The 27,481-nt window shown below is 41.4% G+C and overlaps 1 protein-coding gene across 2 annotated transcripts; it reads right to left on the reverse strand.

Annotated features, from left to right (window-relative positions):
- Positions 1 to 566: 566 nt before the first annotated feature.
- Positions 567 to 23,031, reverse strand: Fmo4 (flavin containing dimethylaniline monoxygenase 4). Of its 2 annotated transcripts, none has more exons than XM_051147715.1 (10): positions 22,820 to 23,031; positions 21,702 to 21,806; positions 19,439 to 19,578; positions 17,438 to 17,626; positions 16,684 to 16,846; positions 14,129 to 14,271; positions 12,533 to 12,732; positions 5,374 to 5,726; positions 1,709 to 1,778; positions 567 to 1,039 (listed from the first exon to the last, which is right to left on the reverse strand). In XM_051147715.1, exons 3-10 carry the CDS (start codon positions 19,568 to 19,570, stop codon positions 604 to 606), a joined length of 1,686 nt encoding a protein of 561 aa, XP_051003672.1. In that variant the 5' UTR covers positions 19,571 to 19,578; positions 21,702 to 21,806; positions 22,820 to 23,031; the 3' UTR covers positions 567 to 603. The 2 variants fall into 2 exon arrangements, with proteins under 2 accessions (XP_051003672.1, XP_051003673.1); XM_051147716.1 differs by lacking the exon at positions 22,820 to 23,031 and adding an exon at positions 22,723 to 22,768.
- Between the last annotated feature and the right edge of the window lie 4,450 nt (positions 23,032 to 27,481).

Here is a 27,481-nt window from a genome sequence, read left to right on the forward strand (position 1 = left end):
ACACATTAACCAGCTGAAAGAGAAGGGTCACTGCTCATACTTGGAGACAGTCCCTCCTTTGTTAATGTTCACTTGCTGTTGCCTGTTGGAGGACACGTTTGAAAGCAATATGAGAATGAATGGACTGAGAGCAAAGTTGAAAGTCCTGGAATTTTGATAAGATATGACTGGATCTAAATGTAGGAAAGAGAGGAGGCATGTCCAAGACACTTGTGGTAGAATGACCATGACCTGATGCAGCTGACACAAATAATCACATTAATTCCCAGCAATCAATATGAGGCATCTCAGACCATTCCTCATCACCACACCAGAATACACAGAAATGGGTAAAATAAAGGAAGTTTATTTTGTTCGTGGCTCTGGAGGCCGGAGGGTTCAGGGACATAGTGGCAGCTTCTGGTGAGAGGTTCGTACTATGTCATTACATTGTAGAAAGGTTGAAGGGCCAATAAATGCACAAAAAGGTGATAAAATAAGAGGCAGCTTTACTTTATGACATCTGACCCTATGGACGGAGACTGATTCAGTATTTGAGAGCAGAACCAACCTGTTTATGCGGGCACCCCAAATACTTCCTCCATTGCTACAGTGGGGACCAAGTCATGAATTCTGGGGTATGTCCCATAGTATACGATAAGGGGAAACTCTTCCTTGTAACTTACCTTGCACCAATTTAAGAAAAAGTGAAGATTTATACAGAAGTATAAGGGAGGCAAGTAGGACAGGCGCCCCCCAAGCTTTTAAGTAACATGACAGGGAGGCAGACTCAGGGGACTTGGGAACAGTTCGAGTTTTTAGTGGTTTTATGGTCCTGTCCCACTGGGTCAGGATGGCATTTCTGGCTCCACCCCATTTCCCAGGGCCCACTAGGCGGTATTGGTAAGATGTACATGGTCCAAAGAAAACTTCCCAAGCTAGTCTCGGGTCCTTAAGGAACAGAAGTGGAATGTTGGGCTTTGAGCCTATGCACCGAGCGAGCTCATCCACGTAGGAAATGAAGTCGAGTTTGTCTTGACTGGTGTCTTTAATCACACCCCTGCAGGCAAAAAAAGATGAATAGTATTCATTAACCACTCCCTGTCCTGCATTTCTCCAGTTATAAGATTTACTTCCCCACCCTCCCATTTTATTACTGCTATATTAGGATCGAACTTTATTTTGGGAATGCCTTTTCTGTGTTGGAAATAAATAGCAAGGGGAATTCAGTCAGCAAGCATAGCTGTGAAGGAAGATTCTTTGTGACAGGAGGTAGAAGGAGAAGCATTTAGGAAATAGCTTCCGGTGTTGGAGCAGGACGTGAGGCCAACAACCTGGTCTGCCCACTTAAGATGAGGTTGATGAATGAAGAGGGTCAGAAAGCATTTCATATGTGGACAGGGAAAGGAATGATCCCAGCTACCTGGGAGGCTGAGGCAGGAGGATTACGTGAGTAATCAATGATATGATTAAATTGAAAGCTACGGGCCAGGATAAAGGGCATCTAGGAGTGAGATCTAATTTTGGGGATCATCACGTTCAAGGAGGAAGGTGACATAGACCCAAATATAGACAAAACCCAGCCTGCGAGGTGGGAAGGAAACGCGTACAGAGTGGATTTCCTGGGGTCACATGAAGGCAAGGCAGGAAGACAGGGCCAGGCACCCAGAGACACAGGTAGTGGAATAGGACTTACTAATGGTCCCATATAGCAGGCTATACCTCATACCTTTTAATGAGCTGCTCCGTCTTAGTGGCTTCGGCCATCAGTCTCTGGGATGGAGGTATGTTACAGAGACCTGAGAAAGACCGGGAGCAACAGTGAAGACATTAGCTTTTTCTTCTTAAGTTCTGCATCCTCTCACGTCTGGCCTCCCTCTGCCCCAGCCTCAGAACTTAGGAACTGCAGGACACAGGGAACTTCCTGGAGGTAAAAGCCATTAACCAGGGAACTTCATCGGCAGATTCTCAGGACAGGTGCCGAGTGGCTCAACTCCCAGCCCCAGCCACTCATGGCAGACATCATATCTGCTCCAGCAATTGCCTTCTCCCCTGTTGCCATGCCTACTTTCATGTTTCTGTCTCTCCCTCTCAACATATTGTGTGTATACATTGTGTAACACTTCGGTGTATGAGCTGTGTGTGTGTGTGTGTATGTTAAAGCCATTAGTTGTTTAAATGGAAACACTTAGAGGGATCACTTTTGTGACACATTTTTAGTTTTGTTTCTGGGAAATCTCCCATGTGGTCAGTCTCAGCCTTGAAGGAGTGCTCTCTCTCTCTCTCTCTCTCTCTCTCTCTCTCTCTCTCTCTCTCTCTCTCTCTCTCTCTCTCTCCTTCTGTGTGTGTTGCGAGTATTACCTCTGTTGGAACTCAGTCTCAAATTTGTGTTGAGTGAGGAGAAAATTGAGTGCTTGTGAGAACACTCCAAGAAAACAAGTCTTGTGACCTCAGTTTCTTCAAAACACCGAAATGTTTCTGGAATGTGGTTCTGTGCTCCTCCCAGGTATAGCCGATAGGAGCGAGTTTGCTTTAGATTACTCATTATTGCTTTCTGCTGTTATTCAAGTAAATGTTTAAACTATCCTTATTTCTTGGATCCATTCTCCAAGGTCCCATTGCTTCTAGAGCGGTGACAAACATTCTTAGGACCTTGACCTCTGTCCCTGGTCATTTTACTTCTAAACCAGGTTTTAGTCTATCAGCGTGGGCCCTAACCCTTCTCTCTAGTGTTCCAGCTCCTGGGATCTAAGAGCTCATTCTGTCTCTTACCTACTTTATGCGAGCCTTTCCCTCCCACCCCCACCTCAGCCTCCCTTATTTGTCTCTGACCAGTCCTGCTCTACCTGGTACCAAGTGGCAGCCCTAGAGTGTGCTGCATTGCCCTCAGAGTTAGGTCTGGGCAGCTCTGTGCTATGTTCTCTGCCAGAGTTTTGGTGAAAGACCCTGGTGGCTGAAGTGCCTTTTGTAAACTCTCTGGTGGACTATGCAATTACTTATGTGAAATGAGCCAATCAAAAAAAAAAAAAAAAAGTGTCTTGCCAACTGTGTCTTTTTAATAAGCATTTTACAGCTCATTATACATTAGGAACTCTAAGTATTTAAGAGTCTTCTGTGGTTTTAGTGTAATTGGTTAGTGCCATGAAGGCACTTCAATTGGTTTTAGAGAAATACAAATTTTTTGATAATTCAATGAAATGTTGAGATTCTTTCCCTTCAATATCAAGATCTTCTGAACTGTCTTATTTCCTCCTTCCATTCAAATGGCACATTTGCAACTGGGCTTTGTGGTGCAGGCCTGGGATTTTAGTTGCTCAGGAGACTGAAGCAGGAGGACTGCAAGCTCAAGGGCAGCTTGGAAATTTTAGTAAAAGCCTGTCTCAGAGAAGACGAAGAAGAAGAAGAAGAAGAAGAAGAAGAAGAAGAAGAAGAAGAAGAAGAAGAGGAGGAGGAGGAGGAGGAGGAGGAGGAGGAGGAGGAGGAGGAGGAAAAGGAGGAGGAGGAGGAGGGGGAGGAGGAGATAGAAGGGAAAGAAGAACAGGAGGAGAAGATAGAAAAGGAAGAAGAAGAGGAAGAAGAAGAAAGAAGAAAAGAAAAAGAGAAAAGGAGTCTGATAATGTAGCTCAGGGGTAGAGTGTTTGCCAGGCTTGTGCAAAGTATTGTGTTCAAACCTCAGCACCACAAAACACATATCAAATGACACATATAAATAACCAAATAAATACATTTAAGTTGAATAGTAACTTAGGAGAGCATATGCTGCTTTAAACATACTTATTATTTTATGTGTATGAATGTTTTGCCCACATGTATGTGTTGGATCCCTTGAAACTGGGTGTTGGGACTTGAACCTGTTTGGTTTTTTTTTCCCCAAGAAAATAAAGTTGTTCTTGTTTTTTAAAGTCTCTGACTCATCTCTTCAGCCTCAAGCATAGGTTTTTAAGTAAGGTTGCCATCTATTGCAATTAGTGTGAGATTACTGGTGACTGTTTATATTTATTAAGGATAACCTGTTGGGCCCAAATGTCAATGTTGTCTATAGGTAAAAAGAACACAGCTGCAGGTCTTTAAAACTCTTGCTAACCTGACTGGGATGGCAGGATGCCTACAGTAAGAGTGGCAGTTATTGCTTAGTGAGCCAGGTACTCCGCTAACTGCTTTGTAGAAAGTACCCGTTAAAAAAAAAAGAACCTTGACAAATACATGATATAGATAGAGGACCTGAGATCTTAAAGGTCTGTACAAAGCTAGTGAGTTTCTTTGTTGGGATTGGACCCCACTAACTGCGTCTCCAGAATCTTTAACTTCTTGAAATGGTAAAGTCACATGGAGCAATGCCCAGGGTCAGATATTTTTATAAGCATGTGTGAACAGTTTTGGAGCAGGACAGAAAGACAGGGACAGTTATGAGGACATGGGGTCTGGTTGAAGCCTCTCACCAAGTGAAAATCAAGAATCCCAGCACAACTAACAGTCGATGTGAAAGATGCCCACAAAGAGACAAGCTTTCTTTAATATAGAAATGGATGTTAAAATAGCAACCAGCCATGCTTTAAGGCTAATCCTAGACTACTTCGACATCTGGCTTTACTCCTTTTCTAGGCATTGTCTGGGAAGATCAAAGACAAGACAGTTAAAACATCCCTTCAGACCCAGAGCTTTCCTTATCAGCTGGAATTCTAGGTCCCACCCTCGAGGCATATTCAGGCTGCCCTGCATCCTTCAAGATCTAACTTAAGAAGCCAAAAATCCCCACTATATATGGCTACTGACAAGACACTTTTTCTGAGAAGCCAAGATGTCTTATTTTGTCCCCAGGAGCCTTGTTTAATGAACTCCAAGCCTGCTTCATTCTGGCTTGTCCTGCACTTCTCTGTGGTGAAGCCAAGGATCTTGCTTTCCCTGCATGGAGGTCCCTGGGATTTATGGAACAGCTCAGGCTGTAGGCCTCAGTGTAGAGCAGGGTCCCTGCCCCACCATAGTGGACAGTTAACTACTCTCTTAAGATCTCAATTTTATTCAGAGGATACATTATCTCAATATCATTCTTTGGAGGCAATATAAAATTCTACTTTTATTGACAAGTGGAAAACTGCACTAGAGTAGAATGGGATCTTTAAACTTTAGTTATGCTAAAAACAAAACAAAACAAAAACTTGACCAACTCTGTCGTGTAACTTTATCCCATCCACAGGATTAGCATAGCTCATCCTCAATCAGGTGGAATGACATATGCACACCTCTTATAATGGCACACACATATATGTTTAATTGCTTATTAAGTTTGCTTCTAGTATTTCATATTACTTTAGCTCATGTCTGATTTTAGGTAAGCACAGCCACTAATCTTGAGATTCCATTGACAGCATTTGTATTGAAATAGAGCAAACATACCTTTGAATACTCTTGTGGCCCACCGTGCTTGGAGCTCTGTGCCCACTAAGATAGACCCAGTGAGGCTGATCAGGCCAATGATGGCTAATGTTGTTCTCTCCAAATTTGGAGGAAAGACTCGCTTGTATAGATTGATCTTCTTTGCGCAAAGGCTTTTGAGTGGTTCTTCAAAAAAGGGAAAAGAAAATTCATATCCTGTACTGAAGATCACTACATCAATGTTGGCTTCCATTGTCCCATCTTCAAAGAAGATAGAGGATTCTGTGAAATCCATCACGCCGGCTTTCATAGTGACTTTCCCACAGAGGATGCAGGTTGGTAACTCATCATTCACAATAAATTTCACTTTTTTCCTTTAACAGAGGAAAAATATTCACTATAGTTACCTACACAAGACTTCAGCAAATAATTTTTCCAGTCAATTGAATTAGATTATCTACCAAGCCAAGGAAATGAGTTGACCAGTGTCTAATTCAAAGTTGGCAACATGATCAATCACTGTATTTATAACATGCTGCCTCCTTGCTCTATGTAGAAGGCATGTGGAAAATGACTCTTTCCTGAGTTAATTAACAATTCCTTTTAGAAAGATTACATTGAGCAAGATTGAGAGAGAGAGAGAGAGAGAGAGAGAGAGAGAGAGAGAGAGAGAGAGAGAGAGAGAGAGAGCGCTAGAGAATATGAATTTCCTGAATTTTCCTGAAGCTGGCTGGTTCTTTCTACTAGACTTGGGTTCTCAGGCTTGGAGCAGGTGCCTTTATGCACAAGTAGTCTCATTCACACTTGACTTATAACTCTGTGCCCATCAGAATTCATTTCTACAGCAATGCTTTTATTTCCTCCTTCTCCTCCTCCTCCTTCTTCTTGAGATTGAACAAAGGGCCTCACACATGTCAGGCAAGTGCTTTACCACTGTATTCCTAGCACAGCAAGGCTTAAAGTATAAGGATAGAATATACAACTAGCCATTTGATGATCAATTTAGGGGTTCCTTATGATCCAGGTCCCCAAAAGCCATATTAGGTGAACAAGGAATCAATTAGAGACTATTTGTCTAAAAATAAAACATATTAATCCAGTTACACAAATGTCTATTTTCATCATTACATAATCACATCAGGCATATGGTCTTTATAAAATTGACATGCTACAGTATCATCTGCCACTTGTTTTTCTTATACTTTAAAAAAGATGGTGCTAAAAGGCATTTGAATTAGACATATATTAAAATCACATTTAGTGACATTATGCACAATTTTAAGTTTTCTTCTTTCTAATATATAATTCTATAGAGTAGTATATCAAGATACATTACTTTATGCACCCCTGTTAGGAATTCATACCTCTAATCACAGTCAGACTAGATATTTCCTATTACATTGTATTTCTGGATGGTAACAATTTAAATATCTTTTCAAACTGGAGGAGGCTAACTAAATGTAAGAAATACAAGAAATAAATAACCCCACACAAGCGAAATCAAGAGATGGGAAACACACACATACACACACCCACACCCACACACCACCACCATCCAAATAACAGAAATTAACAAAATTCATCATTAATATCTCTCAACATCAATGATGGACTCAATTCCTCAATGAATAGACATAGGCTAACAGAATAGATGCGAAAACAGGATCCATCATTCTGCTGTATACAAGAAACACACACCTCAGTGAGAAAGATAGACATTACCTCAGAGTAAAGGGCTGTAAAAAGATTTTCCAAACAAATGGATCCAAGAAACAAGTTGGAGTAGCCATTCTAATGTCTAATAAAATAGACTTTCAACCAAAAATAACCAAAAGAGATAGGGAAGGAACTTCATATTCATCAAAGGAAAATTCACCACGATGACATATCAATTCTGAATATCTACGCCCCAAATTAAAGGGCATGCACATTCATAAAAGAAATATTACTAAAGCTTAAATCACACATTGAACCTCACACATTAGTACTGGGAGATTTCAACACCATACTCTCACCAATAGACAGGGCATACATACAGAAACTAAACTGAGAAATAATGAAAGTAACAGATGTTATGAATAAAATGTACTTAACAGTTATTTACAGAACATTTCACCCAAACACAAAAGAATATACTTTTCAGCACCTCAGAGACTGACCATATACTTGGTCACAAAGCAAGCCTCAATAGATATAAGAAAATAGTATCATATCAGACTACCATGGACTAAAGCTGGCCTTCAACAAAAACAAAAACAACAGAAACCCTGCAAACTCATGGAAACTGAACAACTCCCTACTCAATGACCCCTGAGTCAAGGAAGAAATAAAGAAAGGAATTAAAGACTTTCTAGAATTCAATGAAAATGAGGGCCCAACATATGCAAACTTATGAGACAATGAAAGCTATGTTAAGAGGAAAGTTCACTGCACTAAATACCTTCATAAAAAAATTGGAGAGATCGCATACTAGCAACTTAACAGCACACCTGAAAGCTCTAGAATAAAAGGAAGCAAACACAGGTAAGAGGAGTAGATGGCAGAAAATAATCAAACTCAGGGCTGAAATCAGTAAATTAGAAATGAAGAGAACAAATGCAAAGAATCAATGAAACCAAGATAGACAAACCCTTAGCCACACTAACCAAAGGCAGAGGGGGGAGGGGAGAATCTAAATTAATAAGATCAGAAATAAAAAGAGGGACATAACAGACACTGAGGCAATTCAAAGTAAGTATCATTAGATCTTACTTCAAAAACCAGTACTCCACAAAATTGGAAAATGTAAATGAAATGGATGATTTTCTTGATAGATTCCACTTACCAATATTAAGTTAAGATCAGGCAAACAACTTAAACATACCTATAATCCCTAAGGAAATAGAAGCAGTCATTAAAATTTCCTAATAACAAAAGAGAGAGAGAGAGAGAGAGAGAGAGAGAGAGAGAGAGAGAGAGAGAGAGAGAGAGAGAGAGAGAGAAATAAAAAGGCCCTGGGCCAGATAGATTTAGTGCAGAATTCTACCAGATTTTAAAGAAGAGCTAATACCAATACCCCCTCAAACTATTTCACAAAATAGAAACAGAAGGAACACTGCCGAACTCATTTTATAAGGCCATAGTCACCATAAACCACAAAAATGTTCAACAAAGGAAGAAAATTTCAGACCAATTTCCCTTATGCGCAATGATGCAAAAATACTCAATAAAATTCTCACAAACAGAATCCAAGAACATATCAAAAATGTCATCTACCATGACCAAGTAGGCTTCATCCCAGGCATGCAGGGGTTGCTTCAACATATGAAAATCCATCAATGTAATCTATCATATAAACAAACTGAGGAAAAAGTCCACATTATCATCTCATTAGATGCTGAAAAGCCTTTGAAAAATCCAACATCTCTTTCTGTTAAAAGTCTTGGAGAGACCAGGTATACAAGGCACACACCTAAACACAATAAAGGCAATATACAGCCAGCCAATACCCAACCTAAAACTAAATGGAGAGAAAATTAAAGCAATTCCACTAAGATCAGGAACAAGACAAGGCTGCTCACTCTTTCCATATCTCTTCAATATAGTACTTGAAGTTCTAGCTAGAAGAACAAGATAACTAAAGGAGATCAAGGGCATACAAATTGGGAAGGAAGAAGTCAAAGTATCACTATTTGCAGATGTTATGATAGTATATATAAGTTACCCCAAAAATTCTACCAGAGAACTCCTACAGCTGATAAACACTTTCAGCAAAGTGGCTGGATTCAAAATTAACTCCAAAAGATCAATAGTTGTCCTGTATACAAATGATAAATAGGCTGAGAGAGAAATTAGGGAAACAACACCCTTCATAATAGCCACAATAATATAAAATATCTTGGTGTAATTCTAACCAAGGTAGTGAAAGACTTGTATGACAAGAACTTCAAATCTTTGAGGAAAGAAATTGCAGATGAGATCAGAAGACAAAAAGATCTCCCATGCTCATAGATAAGTAGGATTAACATATTAAAAATGGTCATCTTACCAAAAGCAATCTACAGATTCAATGAAATTCTCATCAAAATTCCAACACAATTCTTTACAGAACTTGAAAGAACAATACTCAATTTCATAAAGAAAAACAAAACAAAACCCAGGATAGTGATAACAATACTATAAAATAAAATAACTTCTGGAGGTATTGTCATGCCTGATTTCAAGCTGTACTACAAAGCAACAGTAATAAAAACCTCATGCTATTGCCATAAAAACAGATAGTTTGATCAATGGACTCGAACTGAAGATCCAGAAATAAATCCACATACCTATGGATACCTGATTTTTTACAACCATACAATGTAAAAAAGATAGCATTTTCAACAGACATTGCTGGTCCAACTGGATGTCTACATGTAGAAGACTGCAAGTAGATCCATATTTATCACCTTGCACAAAACTCAAGTCAAGTGGATCAAATACCTCAACATAAAATTGGAAATACCAAATGTAATAGGATACAACTTCCTGAACAGAACACCAACAGTTCAGGCTCTAAGATCAACAATTAATACATGGGACCTCATGAAACTGAAAAGCTATGTAAGGGAAAGGACATCATCAATAGGACAAAAGACAGCCCACAGAATGGGAAAAATCTTCACCAACCCTACATCTGACAGATGACTAATATCCAAAATATATAAAGAACTCAAGAAGTTAGACACCAACAAACCAAATAACCCAATTAAAAAATTGGGTACAGAGCTAAACAGAATTCTCAACAGGGCACTCTCTAATGGTTGAGAAGCACTTAAAGAAATTCCTGATGTCTCTAGTCATCATGGAAATACAAATCAAAATGACTGAGACTCTATCTTACACCCATCAGAATGGCTAAGATAAAAAACTGAAGTGACAGCACATGCTGGTGAGGATGTGGAGCAAGGAGAACATTGCTCCATTGCTGGTGAATGTGCAAATTTATACAACCACTTTTAAATTTGATTTGGCAGTTTCTTGGAAAATTGGGAATAGTTCTACCTCAAGACCCATCTCTATCACTCCTGCTTATATACCCAAAAGATGTTCTATTATCCAACAAGGACATTTACTCAAGTATGTTCATAGTGGCTTTATTCATAGTAGCCAGAAACTGGAAACAACGTAGATGTCACTTGACTGAAGAATGGATAAAGAAAATGTGGTACATTAACACAATGGGATACTACTCAGCTATTAAAAACAAAGCCATCATGAAATTTATAGACAAATGGATGGAAGTAGAAAATATCCTTTTGAATGAGGTAACCTAGACCCACAAAGATACATATGGTATGTAATCACTTATAAGTGATTATTAGCCATAAAGTACAGGATAATCATGCTACAATCCACAGACCCAAAGAAGCTAAGTAACAAAGAGGACCCAAGGGAGGATGCGGGAATCTCACTCAGAAGGGGAAATGGAGTAGACATAGGAGGTAGATAGAGGGAGGTAGCCGGGTAGGAGTGGGAGTGACGAGGGGAACAGGACGGATCAAGTGCAGTGAGGACAGAGGGAGAAAGAAATGAGGGAAGAGAACTGAAATTGGTGGTGGTGGCAGCTCTGAGATGAGTCAGAAACCTAGGGCAATGGAAATTCCCAGGAATCTATGTGTGACCCTAGCTAAGACTCCTAGCAACAGGGGATATGGAACCTGAAATGGCTACCTCCTGTAACTAGGCAAGACTTCCAATGGGAGTATGGGGACACCAACCCTCCCACAGTATTTTTCCTGCCTGCAAGATGCACAGGGGTAAAGCTGGAGCAGAAATCTGGGGATGGCCAACCAATGACTGGCCCAACTTGAATCCCATCCCATGAGAGAGAGCCATCCCTTGACACCATTAATGATATTCTGCTACACCTGTAGATAGGAGCCTAGCATATCTGCTCTCTGAGAGGCTTTACCTACCAGCTGATAGAAACAGATGCAGAAACCCACAGCCAAACATTAGGTAGAACTATGGGAATCTTGTGGAAGAGGAGGATGAAGGATTGAAGGAGCCAGAGAGATCAAGGGCACCACAAGAAAACCTACAGAATCAACTAACTTGGGCCCTTAGGGGCTCACAGAAACTGAGCCACCAACCAAAGCGCATGCGTGGGATGGACCTAGGCCCTTTACACAAGCAGGTGTGCAGTTTGGTCTTCATGTAGGACCCCTAACAGCTGAAGTGGGGGCTGACTACATTGCCTGCCCTTGGATCCCTTTTCTCCAGCTGGGCTGCCTTGCCTAACCTCAATAGGAGAAGATGTGCCAAGGCAGGTTGATGTCCATGTGAGGCCTCTCCTTTTCTGAAGGGAAAGGGATGGGGTGATGGTGGAGGTGAGGTGAGGGGTAGGGACTGGGAGGAGAGGAGTCAGAGGAAGCTGCCATAGGGAAGTAAATAAATAAATTAATTAATGAAAAAAGATATTGAAACTAAGTAGACAATAAGATACTATTCACTCCAGTTAGAATGGCTATTGTTTTTCTAAAAAAAACGTGGGTGAGGATATAGAAAAAGGAATGCTTGCACTCTTGGTGGGAATGTAAACTAGTTCAGCCAATATGGAGAATAGCATAGAGGTTCCAAAGCAACAGGGACAAAAACCAATCACACAAGCAAACGACAAAAAACTAAGACCAGAGCTACCACATATCCTGTCTAGCTCACTTCTGGGCATAGATCCAAAAGGAATAAAATCAACATTCCAAAGAGACATATGCATGCCCATTTTAACTGTGGCATTACTCCCATTAGCTAAGGTACAGAGTCAGCCTCAATGCTCATCAACACACACACACACACACACACACACACACACACACACACACACACACACACACGAGTATTTTCCACCTAAGGAAGAATGGAATCTTTCATCCTGCAGAAAAATGGAGAGACTGGAAGACTGTGCTACATGAAATGCATACAACAGAAAAGGCCGAGTGCTGCACATTCACTTCCGCACGTGGAAGCTGAGATCAGAGGAGTGACCTAGCGCTGGAGAAGGACGGCTCTCAGGGAGAAGAAGGGTGGAGAATAAGGAGGTGAGTTTTGAACAGCAGATGTGAGAGCATGTATGCAAGTCCACCGAGACTTAAAATTTATACGTATTAGTAAAATGGCGAAAATAAACTAAAGCTTTCCCAAGAAATAAAAACTTAAGTACCCTTTTGCAATACTTAATCCATAATTCTCATGGTTAAACATTTTATTCATGCGCCTCTCTTGATTCCAGTGTATAAAGCGTGAAGGCAGAGCTCGTGCAATAAAATTAAGCCATCTTCTTGTTATGATCATATTGAAAGGGTAGCCACCACCCGAGGAGCGGCTTAAGACCCAGCTACCGGTTCTAGTGCTGAGAAACACCTAAGAAGAAAAGGGAGAAGGATAAACACATGACTATCACTTTGTAGTATTTTTTCTTTGATGTGCTTCAAACTATATTCTGGTTTTCTAACATAGATCTACATTTGACCATATGTTCTCATTGCTAAAATTCTAAAGACACATCATTTGGTTTCCACTAAGTACCTTCATTAAATTATTTACAGAATTATGAAAATAGGCTTGTAATAGTTGTAGGTATACTATGTTGGTCTGGCGATTTTGTGTGTGTCTGTGGTACATATTGGTGCAGATATGTGTGAATGGATGTATATGTTCCATGCAGAGACCAGAATCAACCTCTGGTGTCATTTCTCAGGAGCCATCTACCTTGTTTTTTGAGGCAGTATCTCTCGGTCGCACCTGGGGTTCAAATATTAGGCTAGACTGGCTGACCAGTGAGTCCCAGGGATCTGCCCACCGCCCCGCCCCAAGCAGGACATGCATGCTGAGGATGGAACTCTGAACCTCATGCTTTTGTGGCAAGCATTTATTTGTGTGACTGAGCTAGCCCTCTGTGCTCTGCTCTGGCAACTTTTTAAACATATGGATAGTAGAGAATTAAAGGGTTTAGAGAAGCAACTGTAACCAAATTAAACATAAGTCTATTCTTTTGAGATCTAATAATTTTCCTATAATTTATGAACATGAAATAGATATCCAACTTGTGACTTGTTTGGAACTACTAAAATCATTACACATACTTACACACTTACACAAATTAAAGATTGCTTTCATATTAAAACAAAGAACAGGTCTGATTTATAGTAGAAAAGTTGGAGACATTTGGTAAACAACCTTACCACTGGGTTCTAACACAGGGTTTTGACAGAATTACAGAGGGTTTATGTGAAAGAAAGATGGTGGAGTGTTGGTTTCATATGCCTGTAATCCCAGAATTTGGGAGTCTGAAACAAGAGTTTGAGGCCTGGTGAGGCTATGTAGTGAGAACCTGATTCAATAGAGAAAAGCAAGAAATGGTTGCCGGGAGAAAGAAAGGGTAGGTGTATAGGATGGAGAGATGAAGACAGGAAGATGGAGAGGGAGGGACAAAGAGGAAAGGGAGAGAGGATATGAGTGAGAACAAAGCCTTCTGTGCAACAGTTTGCCTAATTGCTCTCATTCCTTAAAGAGCACTTTTGAACAACGCCCCATGGTTGGGCATTCACATAGTTTTCTGGAGTCTTTTGGATATAGTCAAATTCTGTAAAGTGTGTCTTGTGAAAGAGCGGACCAAGAGTGGCTTTGGGGCCTTTTCCCACTTAACCTCATGCCAGCATAATTTACTAATTGGGAATGTGTGTATAGTCTTGAAAGCTTCTCTGCGGCCATTATCCATGCTGACAGGAGTGGAGACACTGACTCAGAAACAGTGTACCTGAGATGCTGTTCCACTGAGCTCCACTGCGATGTCTCCTCCAGTGTTCCCAAGGCCAACCACCAAGATGCGCTTGCCCCGAAAGGCATCTGGAACCCTGTATTCTTGGCTGTGTATGATCTGCCCCTTAAACTTATGGATTCCTGAGGGAAGGAAAGGATAAAAGAACCTGAATACAGAAGCTACAATTTTGCAGAACACAATGATAGGGAGGTCTCAGAAACATAGAAGCAAGTTACTTGTGTCATTACTTGCAGGAAGCAGAAGCAGGAAGAACAATTCTTCCTAGAATTCAGTGAGCCCAAGTGCTGATCTTGTTAAACCTGCCTTGTTAAAAATACTGTACAGAGCTGGAGGGAGAGGGACAGGGGGAGGGGGAGGAGGAGGGGAGAGAGAGGGGGGGAGGGAAGGAGGGAGGGAGAGGGAGAGAGAGAGAGCGAGCGCTCAGTGGGTAAAGGTGCTTGCTGACAAGCCTGACAACCTGGGTTCAATTCTCAGAAGCCACACAGTGGAAGGAGAACTGATTTTTTGCAGTTTGTCCCCTGACTTCTGTATATGCACACTGTGCATTTACACAAATATAATAAAGTTCAAGTAAAATAACCCCCTGGATAACATCATAGCAACTGGAAAAGCTGGAAAGCACTCCTCTGCCATCTGGGACAAGGGATGGATGCATATGTATACTACTTTCATTCAGCCCCTGCTAGAACTCCTAGCTACCGCAGTGAAGCAAGAGAAGGGTTAAGAGCATTCAGTTAGGGGGCTGGAGAGATGGCTCAGAGGTTAAGAGCACTGTCTGCTCTTCTGAAGGTCCTGAGTTCAATTCCCAGCAGCTACATGGTGGCTCACAATCATCTATAATGAGATCTGGTGCCTGTTTCTGGCGTACAGGGAAAATAACTCTGCCTGTATGTATGAATAAATAAATAAATAAATAAATAAATAACTTTTTAAAAAAAGAGCATTCAGTTAAAGAAGGAAAGAAGGAAATTAAGTTTTCACTGTTTGCACATAAGATGATTTTACATATAGAAAACTCCTTATAAGATTAATAACCCTTATAAACCCTATAAGATAATCAATTAGTCAAAATTATAGGATGTTAAATCAACATATAAAAGTATTATATAGAAAATAACATACAGTATTATCACTGTATATCAATGAAAAATATCTGATATAATAATCAATGTAACATCTAGAGCAACATAGCCTGGTATAAATTTAATTAAAGAGGGCAATGTATAAAACTATTGATGAGGAATCAATAGATGGCCCAGTGGGTTAAGGGTCGTGACATCAAACCTGATGATCTGACTTTAATCTCTATGTTCAAGCCCAGACATTTAGGATATTCCTTCTTGGGAAATTATGGATTGAATTCTCACTTGATCCCTATTCCTAAACACTTTTGAATAAGATATTTTATTTATTTGTGATAGATTTGTATAATATTTATATTTAATTTTTCCCCTTGCAAAATCTATAAGTTTATCCTTCACACTCTTATACTTTCTTTTTGTTCCTCAGAAAAGTAGAAAATCAAGGGCTGGAGAGATAGCTTTGTGGGTAAGCATGCTTGCTATGCAAGCATGAAGGTCTGAGTTTGGGTTCCAGCATCCATGTAAAAAGCTAGATGTGGCCACACTTATGCCTGGAACCCAGGAGCTGTTGGAGGTGGAGATAATGCTTTCTGAGGCTTGGTGGCTATCAGCCTAGTGGAAGGTCAGTGAGAGACCCTGTCTCAGAGGAATAAGGTGGAAGGTGACAGAGCAGGACACCTAATACCCTCCTCACCTTTATGCACCTGCACATAGGCACCTGTACAAACACACATATATATTCATGGTCTCATACACAGATAAAAGTAAAAAAAAAATTCAAAACTTTACTTACTAATTGCTTTCAGGGTCATCAAAAAACTGACAGAATAGGAACAGTTTTACTACATTTTAGTAACTCTCACTTAACTAATTTTATTATTTGCCACACCTGGATTTGGATGGATATCAGATTTCTAAATAACCAACTAGGAGGACCTCAAAGATGAAGGTTTGCCAATCATGAATGTGTTAAAAAGAATGTGCCGAACTGTTTTCAAAGGGGATTTCAAAACACCTTGATCTGAAAGGTGTAACAGCCAGATTTAAAGAGTGAATTTATTCATTTAAATAGCTTCTGTCTTGTTTCCTTTAAAAGCCACCTGTCAAATTTCTGTATTATCTCACTTTAAGTGTTTAAATCATAGATCATCCATGATTCAAAGGACCTAAAACTCAACCCCCCAAATAAAAGCCCTTTAAAAAAATGACAGATGTAGTATTTAAGTCTTATTTTATTGGCTTCAGCCACAGCATTTATATTAATACCTGAATAATAACACTGCACAACAAAAAGTATTCTTAACCATTCAAGATAATTTTTGCATGTAATTTCCAATCAAATGTAACATTGTCTATAAGGCTGGGGAAGCATTTTCAATTATGAGCAAGTCATTTTTCTTCTAGAAGGCCCTCCCAGAGTATGGATGGTCTCAGGTAGAATAGACTCACCAGGGAAGGACTCCAGAGGTAAATGGGGGTTCAGGAACTGCCCAGTACAAACCATGACAGCATCAAACACAGCTCTGTCCTGTTTGCCCTCTGTCTCTGTGACAACATCCCACTGGCCAGTTTCAGAGAAGTCTGGGCGTTTCGTTACACTGCACACAGTAGTCTGTAAGCAAAGATAAACACTTCCTTTGCCACTCACACAGTGACTGGTATAATAACCCATTTGTTATTTTTAAGTGGACCATCTGGTGATAAAAGTAAGGTCTGTAAATATCAGCTACCTCATTCACAGAGAAATAAAGAAGCATACACAGTCTCACAGGTGCTCATATGTGAACCAGGACTTAGGACAGCTGAATCTCTTCATTGGAAGGATGAATCAGGACTTTTTTCTTGATGAGAGGAAATGAATTATATTTCCTGATGCAGTAGGAAGTCAGGAGAGCAAACTCCTCCACCATAATTTCTATGTGGACTTGTCATTTCTTTCCAAATGGACTTCATAAACATAATTATTCTACTTCATTCTCAGGAAAAAAAACCCTCTATGTTTCATCCTAAATGAGAGCTTGACATTTAGAGGAGGAATCAGGAAACTCAATATTTTAATGATTTAAGTAAGGGGCAGTAAGGCAAGAATTACCTATCTTACTCATATCAAGATAAAAATCAAAGAAAAGTTTCCTCAATCATCTCATTTGCTGACTAGCCCAGCCCTCCATCCATACACTTTCCATAACCCAACCCATCTTACCTTAAACCGAATATATTTCAAGAGGTCAAAGTGCTCAGCAAATTCTTTGAGATAGTCCCAAAATTTCTCATGGCTCATGAAATTGGGGTAATCTTCTTGGAATGGGAAGTCACTGTAACATGACATTTCCTTGCAGACATTTGTCACTAGGGACCTGTAGACCCTGGTCATCCCATCCTTGGATATTTCCTGTAGTGGAGGTAGAGATAGCATGAAGGAAAGAAAGAACAAGGCAGAAGAGAAACTTGTTGGCCTTGGTGGTTCACGCCAGATGAAAGTGTTCAGAGCAATTAGCATTCTACTTGCAAGTTTAAAGAGTTCTAGGAAAGCCAGCATTGGATGCTCATGTTGTCATGAGAAGACATCCTTATTGGGGCTGGAATAATTAAATGCAGTATCTTTGCCCCATCACAAAAGAAGCTGACGACACTATAAAATTGTTTTTAAATGATTCCGTAGAGGTAGGACTCATGGTTGGCTTGGCTGGCTCTTCTTTCTTTACCTGTCACTGTCATAGTGACTCCTTCCACTCTGGACATTTTTCTCCCTGCCTTTTTCCAGGGAACTGCTTGGTAGTTTTCCTCATTATATTCTATGCATGTTACGGATTGTATTCTTTCCATCAGTGTAGGCATAATTCAAATGCTGATGTGTAATTCAAATGCTGATTTCTGTATGCCCCCCACCCCCCCAATATCTGGTTGTAATCCTTGTTCTGAGACTTTCCTGTCTCAATGTTGTATAAACTCTGTTCCCCAGTTGTCCCAATATAGGGCTGGACTTCTTTCCATCCAGGGGAGGAGTCAGAAGAGGAAGTAGGGGATTCAGCCACAGGCAGAGGTGCAGGAGAGATGAAGAAGATTTAGCTGGAGCAAAGAAAGAACTAAAAGGCAAGTAACTTGGGGATGTGGGCAAAGATGGACTCAGGATAACATAGAGAGTTAAGAACAGACTTAAATCAATTAAGACTGTGTTGTAAAGCTTTATAAACAAATATAAGAGTCTCAACTATTTGTGTGATAGCCAAGTCAGAAAATTAAGAGAAACAACCACAGTTATATGAAAATAACCCATAACACATCAACATTAAAATACCAAACACTAATTTTAGGAACAAAAACCCCAGCCCTCTCATTAGTCTTTTATCCCTCCCTCCCCTCTTAACCATCAGGAAAGATTCATTATGTGCTGGTATCCTCTTCTTCCTCCTGTGCTCTTTAACTCATTCTCTGGTCTTGGTCTCTATCACTCAAAAACAAAACAACAAAAGCATCTATATACCAGACACCAATGAACTTCTTATGTCTGAAGCTCATTTCCATTTCTCTTTCAAGCTTATTCTTTCCCTGTTACAGTCCCCTAGTGGCCATCCAGGAGTCAAGGGTTTGCCGAAGGTAACTGTTGGGGCCCCACAGCACTGGTGCCTTGTATCTTATAGTCTCTCATACTGCATTGCAAGGAGCTCTTTATTGTTCTGTTCTTCTCTTGACTATGTGGGGGCTGGTGGGGTCCCTGTACATTTGGTGCACCACTGTATCCTGACAGAGGGACAAAAGAGATACATGTTGAATCTTCCATAAAATCTGAACAAGGTCTGGAGTTGCTCACAACTACTTGAGTTCTACTTATCCTCACCAAGTGTGCAATCCATTCTTTATTCACCAAGACTGTCCAACTTACTGAATGTGATGCTCTGCCACTTTTAGAATTTCCATGTCCAGAAATCATCACAAATCCCTAAATTATTTTAATGTTGTCAGATTTCATTTTTTTGTCTACCCTCTTTTCCATGTCCTTGACTATGCCCTGCCTAAATCCTAAGGCTCCTTATATCCCAGACTACATCCCACATAGTGTTTATCATGGTGCCACATACATATTTAGCTCGATACAGCTAATTCCTGCGTTGAGCACCAAGGTGGGCTAATGCTGCCACAAGTGAGCAGAAGCGGTTCCTGGCTGGATTATGGTTGCTGAGATGGGAAGGTGTGAACTACGCACAGAAAACTTCCACAGTCCCCCGAAGTCATCACTTCTCTCAAAGCAGGTGGGTTCCAGGTTCTCATCCAGGCAGCATTTGATGGAGGACAGACCACTCACACCAGCTCCAATCACAGCGACTTTCTTGACCATGGTGTGCTCTGTGTGAAAGCCAAGGAAAGTTTTGTACGGCAGTCTTGGAAGAGAACCCTTGACATAGGACTCAACCTATTGGGAGTTACAACTATTAACTCTTACTAATGTTCAAGAAATACTTTTACTTAATCTTTGGGCACAAGTCAAACCATGCTTTGATTAAAACCTGTAGGCTCTGGAAGTGGACTGTTTTGTGTTAAATAGTGGCCTTATCTTTTATTAGTTGTATGACTTTCCGTGTGCCTTGCTTTTCTTATCAGCAAAGTGGGAGCGATGGTGAGGATCATTAGAGTTTTGTGTAGGTTAAATGGCTAGCATGTGTTGGAAGGGTTCATAAGTGCATGTGTTAATAGTAAGCACTCAATCAAATCCAACTGTTGATTTTATTACACAGTGTAGCTAGCACCTTAACCCCAGGGGACTCCCTTTAGTATTAAAGGGACTTTTCACTATCATCTTGCTTCTCCAAATCTTCTCTTTTAGAGATGGCTTGGTGGTTAAGAATACTGGTTCTTCCAGAGGACTTGGGTTCAGTTCCTAGCACACACATGGTGCCTCACAACTGTCTGTAACTGCAGTTCCAGAGGATCTGATGGGCTCTTTTGACTTCACAAACATACATAAAAGCAAAATGCTCATGTGTATACACACATACACACATTCATAAAAACAAACCTTTAAAAAATAAAGTTAACAATCTAGAGAAAATATTTTGCAATACACAAAATACCACTATGCTTAATTTAGAAAATAAAATTACATACTAATAATAAAAAGAAAATTTGTATAAGAAAAAAACTATTCTCAAGAAAAGGGAGAAAATATTAAAAAAAAATTGGGTAAATTGACATGGATGAGCAATTTATCCAAGAAGAGACTAGCATACGTCCAGAAGTATACAAAAACCTTTAAATCTCATTAATAATACGAAGCCTAAGGTAATATTTTCTAGCTTTCAAATATGAAGCTTGGAGAATGGGGCTACGTTCAGTAAATTAACACCTGCCCCACAGCAGAACAGCTCTGTGTGTATCACTCACCAGAGTGGCATTTCCCTTGGGGAACCAGCAGAGGATGCATGCGTGTATGATGCCCACTGGTCCAGCAAGAGAAACCCAGCATGAGAGTCCCTCACTACTGGTATCTGTACTGCTCAGAGAGGCAGAGTCTGCCCACAGGTGCACTTCTGGTGCTGGGGCCAGCATTGGCCCACTGCTGAGCTGAGGGCTTGAGGTGTCCTTTGACCCTGTCACTGAGGCTCTCTCTCTATCCCTCTGGTTGGTCATATTTCAGGGATTTTTGAGGGCTTCCTGTTGCAAAATTAGTGCTGCTCAGCCCTCTGTGATATTGGGTGGCTCCATACCTGGCTCATTGTGTAGTTCCAAATATGAACATCTTCCATTTCAGTTAAGTTCATTTGGGGGGGCCATTCCTTAGCTTACAGTAAGTTAGGGTGAAAGGAGAAGAGACCTCAGAGTCACCAAAATAAAATTTGAACTTTGCTGCTGAATAAGAATGGACCCATAGGCTCATATATTTGAATGTTTAGTCGCCAGGAAATGGCACTATTTGAAAGGATTAGATGGTGTGGTCTTGTTGAAGGAAGTGTGTGGCTGGGGGTGGGCTTTGGGGTTTCAAAGGCCCATGCCAAGGCAAGAGTCCTCCCGCCCCCTGCTTATGGATCAGGATGTAGGTCTCATCTACTGCTCTAGCACCTACCTGGATGCTGCCATGCTTCCTGACATGATGATAATGAACTAAACTTCTGAAGCTGAAAGCCAGCCCTCAGTTAAATGCTCATAAGAGTTATCTCCATCATGTCTCTTCACAGTAACAGAACAGTGACAGCTCCTGACCAGTTATTAGATGACTCCGAAAACCCAAATAAATGAACAAATAAACACTTGACCAAAACACTTTCAGCTGTACTGCTGATAAAATAAGAAAGAGTACCTATGTTAATGGACTGTGTAAAGAGTATCATATTATTTACATAAAAGGACCCAGCACAAAATATTCTCTACATGATTATTTCTCTTCTTCTACCCTCCCTCCCTAGGAGAGACAGCTCCTGTAGACAAATTGTACCAGCAAGTTTGGAAAGAAGCAGTTAACGTGGCAAACATACCTGTGGATTCTCTTGAGTTGAGAACACCCAGATGGCCTCTAACCAGGAATAAATGGCCTTCACCAAGCAGAACACTTGTATTTCTAGGTATCTGCTGTGCGTTGTCTTTGAAATGACACGAGAGAAGTGCTTTTTAGTTAAATTGGTAAAGTGAAAAGTATGCTAGTGGAATAGACCAGTGGCAGAGGAATTCATTCACTGTTATGCCCAGTCAAGAGTGGACCATGGGATAAAACTGGACTATACCACCAGTCTTTTCAAGACTAATTATTAACACTGGCAGTAGAAACACATTTGTATACTTCAATATTAATATTCAAGTACCATGATCTTCTAATAGGGATAGCCATTTGAAAATGTGATTTATCAGTAAGGGAAGGCCATGAGCAAGATGGAAATTGAGAGGCCAAGTAACTCATAAAATAAAAACAAATCCACAAAAGAGAAAGAAGAAAAAAACTACAACTGCGCCCCCAACAAACAAACAAAAACAAAAACAAAATCTACAAAATCCAACAAACAGCCAAACACAATCCAGTGCCAAATAATCAAGCTATGAATTAAATCTTGAAGGGCTAAGAAAATGCATGGTGTGCCATCCCTGTCAATTCTAAAGAGTGCTAAAACTGTGAGAAACACAGTGTTGCTCTCTGGCTAGAAAGGAGACCCGAGTTTCTGAACATGGACTTTTAGGACAACCAAAGCCCACCTCCTACCTGACTCGCCAGTCAGCAAACGCTTCCGACGTTTGGACACAGGTGAGTAGCAGATGGAAGACTCAATTAGGCTTTCTGGGAGATTGACATTTGGTGATGAGCCAATCCACCTTATCGTGAACTCTGATGTGTTTTTTCTATCTGGGTTTCCAAGTGTCGCTTATTGCTGTGTCATTCTAAGGTCAGTCAGAGTCAGGGGGGGACTGCTGAAGGCCCCGTGGCTGCGCCTAACCCAGGGCCTCCCTTTTAGATCATCTACTCCAACTTTGCTTTGTTTTCTGACTCCTTAACTCTATTGCACTAACCTCAGTCAACAGGCTTCAGACGCAAATCACATCCCCGTTTGCAAAAGCAGTTTCTAGAAACATTTCCTCTTGAAGGAAAAAAATCCGGGACACTTACCTTGCAAGCATAGAGCAGATTCTTGGACTTAGGGTCAAAGGTGAGAAGTCAAAGGTGGTATTTGTTTTACAAAACACAAGGAAGGAGTTTCAACCTCAGAGCCTTGCTCTAAGAAGAAAACAGAGTGCAGACTTTGATCCAAGTCTCGGTTTAACACAAAAGCCAGTTGGTTCTGCCATGCTGTTGACAACAGGGGTTGTGTTAACATGAACCTGACGCTTCCGCAATCTCCGGAGAGGGTTGAGTGACGACTTAGAATGAAGTTTGCACATTGGAAAGAAAGGAGTCCTGCCCCTTTCCCACACCCTCCCCAGCGCTGCTGTAATTGCTGCCTCTAGAGGGCGCCAAACTCTCATCTTCTCCGTGACACCCTGATTTCATTCTGTCATACATTTTTATTCTTGTAGAATTGTTTTTACACGTATTCAATGAAATATGATCATAACCGTTTACTACTCCCAGCCAACTACCCCCTCCTCCAAACACCTCCCAATATAATGGTTTCACTTTTAGTTTGACACCTAAGTACACTTAGTGCTGGCCAGATGTGGATGATAATAGGATCTTCGACTGAAACATGGGAAATCTACCAGTGGCTGCACCTTCAGAGAACGATTCTCCTCTTAAACCAACCTAGGAGTTGTTGTGTGTGTGTGTGTGTGTGTGAGAGAGAGAGAGAGAGAGAGAGAGAGAGAGAGAGAGAGAGAGAGAGAGAGAGAGAGAGAGAGAGAGAGAGAGAGAGAGAGAGAGAGACAGAGAGAGAGAGACAGAGAGAGAGACAGAGAGAGAGAGACAGAGAGAGAGACAGAGAGAGAGACAGAGAGAGAGAGAAAGAGAGAGAGAGAGAGAGAGGGAGAGAGAGAGAGAGAGAGAGAGAGAGAGAGAGAGAGAGAAGGAGAAAGAGAAGAAAAGAGAAAATAATTTAGCAAATCAACATTCTTCCCTGCTTGGTGTTTCCTAACCCCAGTTTTGTGGTCTTGACTTTCACGGTTCACAAGCAGGAGTGTCCCCCACATTGGGTAAGTATAGTGAGGAGGTGAGAATTGTTTGAAGATGTACATTCCTTTTCAGACCTTCACCTGGCAGCAGGAAGAGTGACAGGGGCTGCAGTAGTTAACACCAGGGAGCCAGGACTTGTGCTTATTTCCTCTCAACGCTTGGAAGCCGCCATAGTGATGGTGACCCAGGTTGGTGTGTTGCTGTTGAGTGACGTTTCCCACCATGCTTCACTGACCATTTTCTGAACCAGAAATCAGAAATGTAAACAGCTGGAGGAGTCAGGAAGGCAGTGTGAATAACAGTGGTCAGATAAGAGCTGACTGTGAAGCCCAGCAGTCTGCTCAGGTTAGCTAAATGCTGTCCTTTGGGAGCAAGAACCCAATATTTCAGGGCTCTAGGCTCTTTTCTTTCTTCTTTTTGAGACAGGGTCTCTCTGCCTTTCTGTGCTTTCAAATTTGCTATTCTTTTGTGTATACTTCCCCGGGCTGAGATTACAATCATAGGCCACCATCCCTGGCTTGCACATAAAATATTTTTTTTTTTAGAGGTAGGATCTAGCCGCACATTTTTGTGTGAGTTCTGCAGGTATGCACCACTTATTGCAGTGGTGTTTGCACTGGGGAACCAGGAGACCATGTCTGAGCCAGCACGGGTGAGGGCTTGAGGTGTCCTCCCTTTCCCTCTGCTCAGGCTTGCTGTTGCATCATTCAGTGGGCTTGGGGACTGTGTTGTCCCCCCCCCCACCCCCGCCACGCGGCTTTGCAACTTGCCTCACAATTAACATAGAAGCACCGGGCACAGCAGCAAAGTAGATTTGCTGAGTAAAAGAATAACCAAGGAGAAGTTCTGAGTCCTCAGACCTTCCAGACTCCATTTGTTGAAATGATGGGTATCTCACGGCTTCCTGTTACTGCTGTTCAGTTCTCTCTGAGCTTGGGGGCCTCCATACTTGGCTCATTGTGTGTTTCCAACTGTGTACCTCCTCCATTTCAGATGAGCTTATTTGGGAGTCTTTTAGTTTAGAGTGACCTTCAGGGCAGAAAAATAAGGTTTGAACTTTGATACTGACTAATCTTTGGATGGAAAGAAAACTAGGAAAACCCTTGAAGATATATTTATTTACATAAGAACACAAACAAACAAAAACACAACCCCGAAGCTGAGAGTGCTGATGCATCAGCTGTCATCCTCATACTCAGAAGTCTGAAGTTAAGGGGTTGTAGAGCATTTGAGACCAGTTTGGATTACATAGCTAGTACCAAGGTAGACACAGCTATGTGGCAAGTCCCTGACTCACAAAGCCCAAGAAGAAGCAAACAGGGAAGAGAAAAACCCACATCAAAGGATTGTGTATTAAACAAAGGCCTGAGCACAACAATATTTATTTGGTGGGTATTCTCAGTCTGATCACTGGCCCTCCTCCTGCTCTACTTTCTTTCTAGAAAAGGTATCTCACAGAGTTGTGTGTAACATGGAATGTAGAGACAGGTGGGCAAGTGTAACTGAGGATTCCCTGGAGTTGAGAGGGAGGCCTGAGCCTGGGCACAGTAGTGCACTCCTTTAATCCCAGCAGCCAGGAGGCACAGGCAGGTGGATCTCTGTGAGTTCAAGACCAGCCTGGTTTACAAAGCACAGAGAAACCCTGTGTAGAAAAAACCAAAAAAAGAATGAGAAAGAAAGAAAGAAAGAAAGAAAGAAGAAAGAATGAAAAAGAAAAAGAGAAGGATGCGTGAATCCCTTCTAACTAGGAACAAAGGGCCCTCACCAGGAACACTTGTGTTTTTAGGCCACTAAGTGAAGGAAGGTCTCAATTGTCAGATTGCTGCAGGGCTCTGCCTTTGACACAACGCAAGAGAAATGGTTGTTAATCGACCTGGTAAAGCTGAAAGTATGGGAGTGGAATGGGGCAGCAGCAAAGGGATTCATCCATTCATCGTGCCCTGTGGACCTCTTGGTGCAGGGGCTGAGCTGAGTGTAGGTCCAGATGACTGAGGCTCAGTGGCTAAATCCAAGTGAGGCAACACCGTTGGAGCCAACCAAAAGCCAGGTCTTGGCTGCTACTGAATCCTTTCTGAGAAAATAAAATATCCATACCCAAAGGGTTCCTTACATCTTCATGATGTCAGCTAATCATGATCGAAAGTGCTGCCATACCATTATTTCTCCTTGTTGAAGTCTGGCCTTCAGCTGAATATGCTTAGAAACATACAGTTTGGATTGGACGTGCCTGGAAATGGGCTGGCCACTAATACATTTTACTATATGAATCTGCCTAGACTCCTTGAATGAAATCCTCATCATCTGTGTTGAAGGAGGACGTTGCTTTGAAGTAACTTCCATGCCCTCCTTACCTGCTACAGCTAATAAAACCTTTCTTCATTTTTATGTCTTGGCTGCCCTTATTTTGGCTTTGTGCTCATTCCGATGGGAACACTTGTGTTTGGTTACAAGAACAGTAACATCTGGAGACAAAGGAAAGGACTTTAAGCCGTGTGGAGAGAGCCTGACATGACATTGATAATGCGGATGTCCTGTGCAGTCACCATGCCCTGGGTATGCATGACGACAAACTCTCTTTGACCCTGTCTACAGGATTGTGGGATAAGTGGGTCTAGGTAAAATACTTTATCTTTTTCTTTTTCCTTTTAATCCAAAATGCGTTTGTTGGGATAGCTTCCCGCTCATCTTGAGTCAGAGTGCTTTTAATGTGCTTCTTCCTAAATAACCAGTCGCTTTTAAGTCTTGCTTTTTCCTTCTGTAGACTAGCACAGGGCAGTGGAATAATCAAAACACAAATGTTTTGTGTTCAATGTTCTATTGCTGTGAAGAGACACCATGGCCACAGCCACTCTTATAAAAGAAAACATCTAGTCAGAGCTTGTTCACAGTCTTAGAGATTTAGTGCACTATCATATGGTGGGAAGCATGGTCTCACACAGGCTGGAGAAGCAGCTAAGAATTCTACATCTGGATCCACAGGCAGCAGGCAGAGAAAGTAACAGTGGGCCTAGCTTGGGCTTTTGAAACCTCAAAGCCCACACCAGTGCAAACTTCCTCCAAGAGAGCCACGCCTCCTAATCCTTCTCAAGCAGCGCCACTCACCGATGATGACTAAGCATTCAAATACATGAGCCTATGGAGGCCGTTCTTATTCAAGCCGCCATAGGTACTGTTCCATGCATGGCTAAAGAGTGTGGGGAAGTATAACATCCTTGGCATTTCACATTCACGAAGTAGGAGTTGGGGCTTTTATGGAGGAGGATGAAGGAGATCCTTTGTGGGGGTCATGTTCTCACAGGCAGGCCTTTGCCACTGGGAGGGCCTTTATCCTTGTAATCCTGTATATTGAACCAGGGCCTCACATAGTCTACCTGGGGGCTCTGTCACTGAGATATATAACTAGCCGTTTAAAAAACTACTTAGAGACATTGTCTCACTCTGTTACTCACTCCAGCTTCTGGCCTCAGCTTCCTTAATTGTTGGGATGACAGGCCTGTGCCCCTCCACTTAGCGCATTTTGTGTTCCATGTGTGCTTCCTGGTGTAAGTTCATTTGAAAGCCAGAGGACAGTCTTGGGTGTCATTCCTCAGTCACAACCCTTACTCACTTTCTCCACTTGTCTAGTGCAAGCCACTCTTCCCCCTCCACACCCCCTCTAAGACA

This window comes from Acomys russatus, chromosome 6 (assembly GCF_903995435.1).
Source record: "Acomys russatus chromosome 6, mAcoRus1.1, whole genome shotgun sequence".
Taxonomy (NCBI): Eukaryota; Metazoa; Chordata; class Mammalia; order Rodentia; family Muridae; genus Acomys; species Acomys russatus.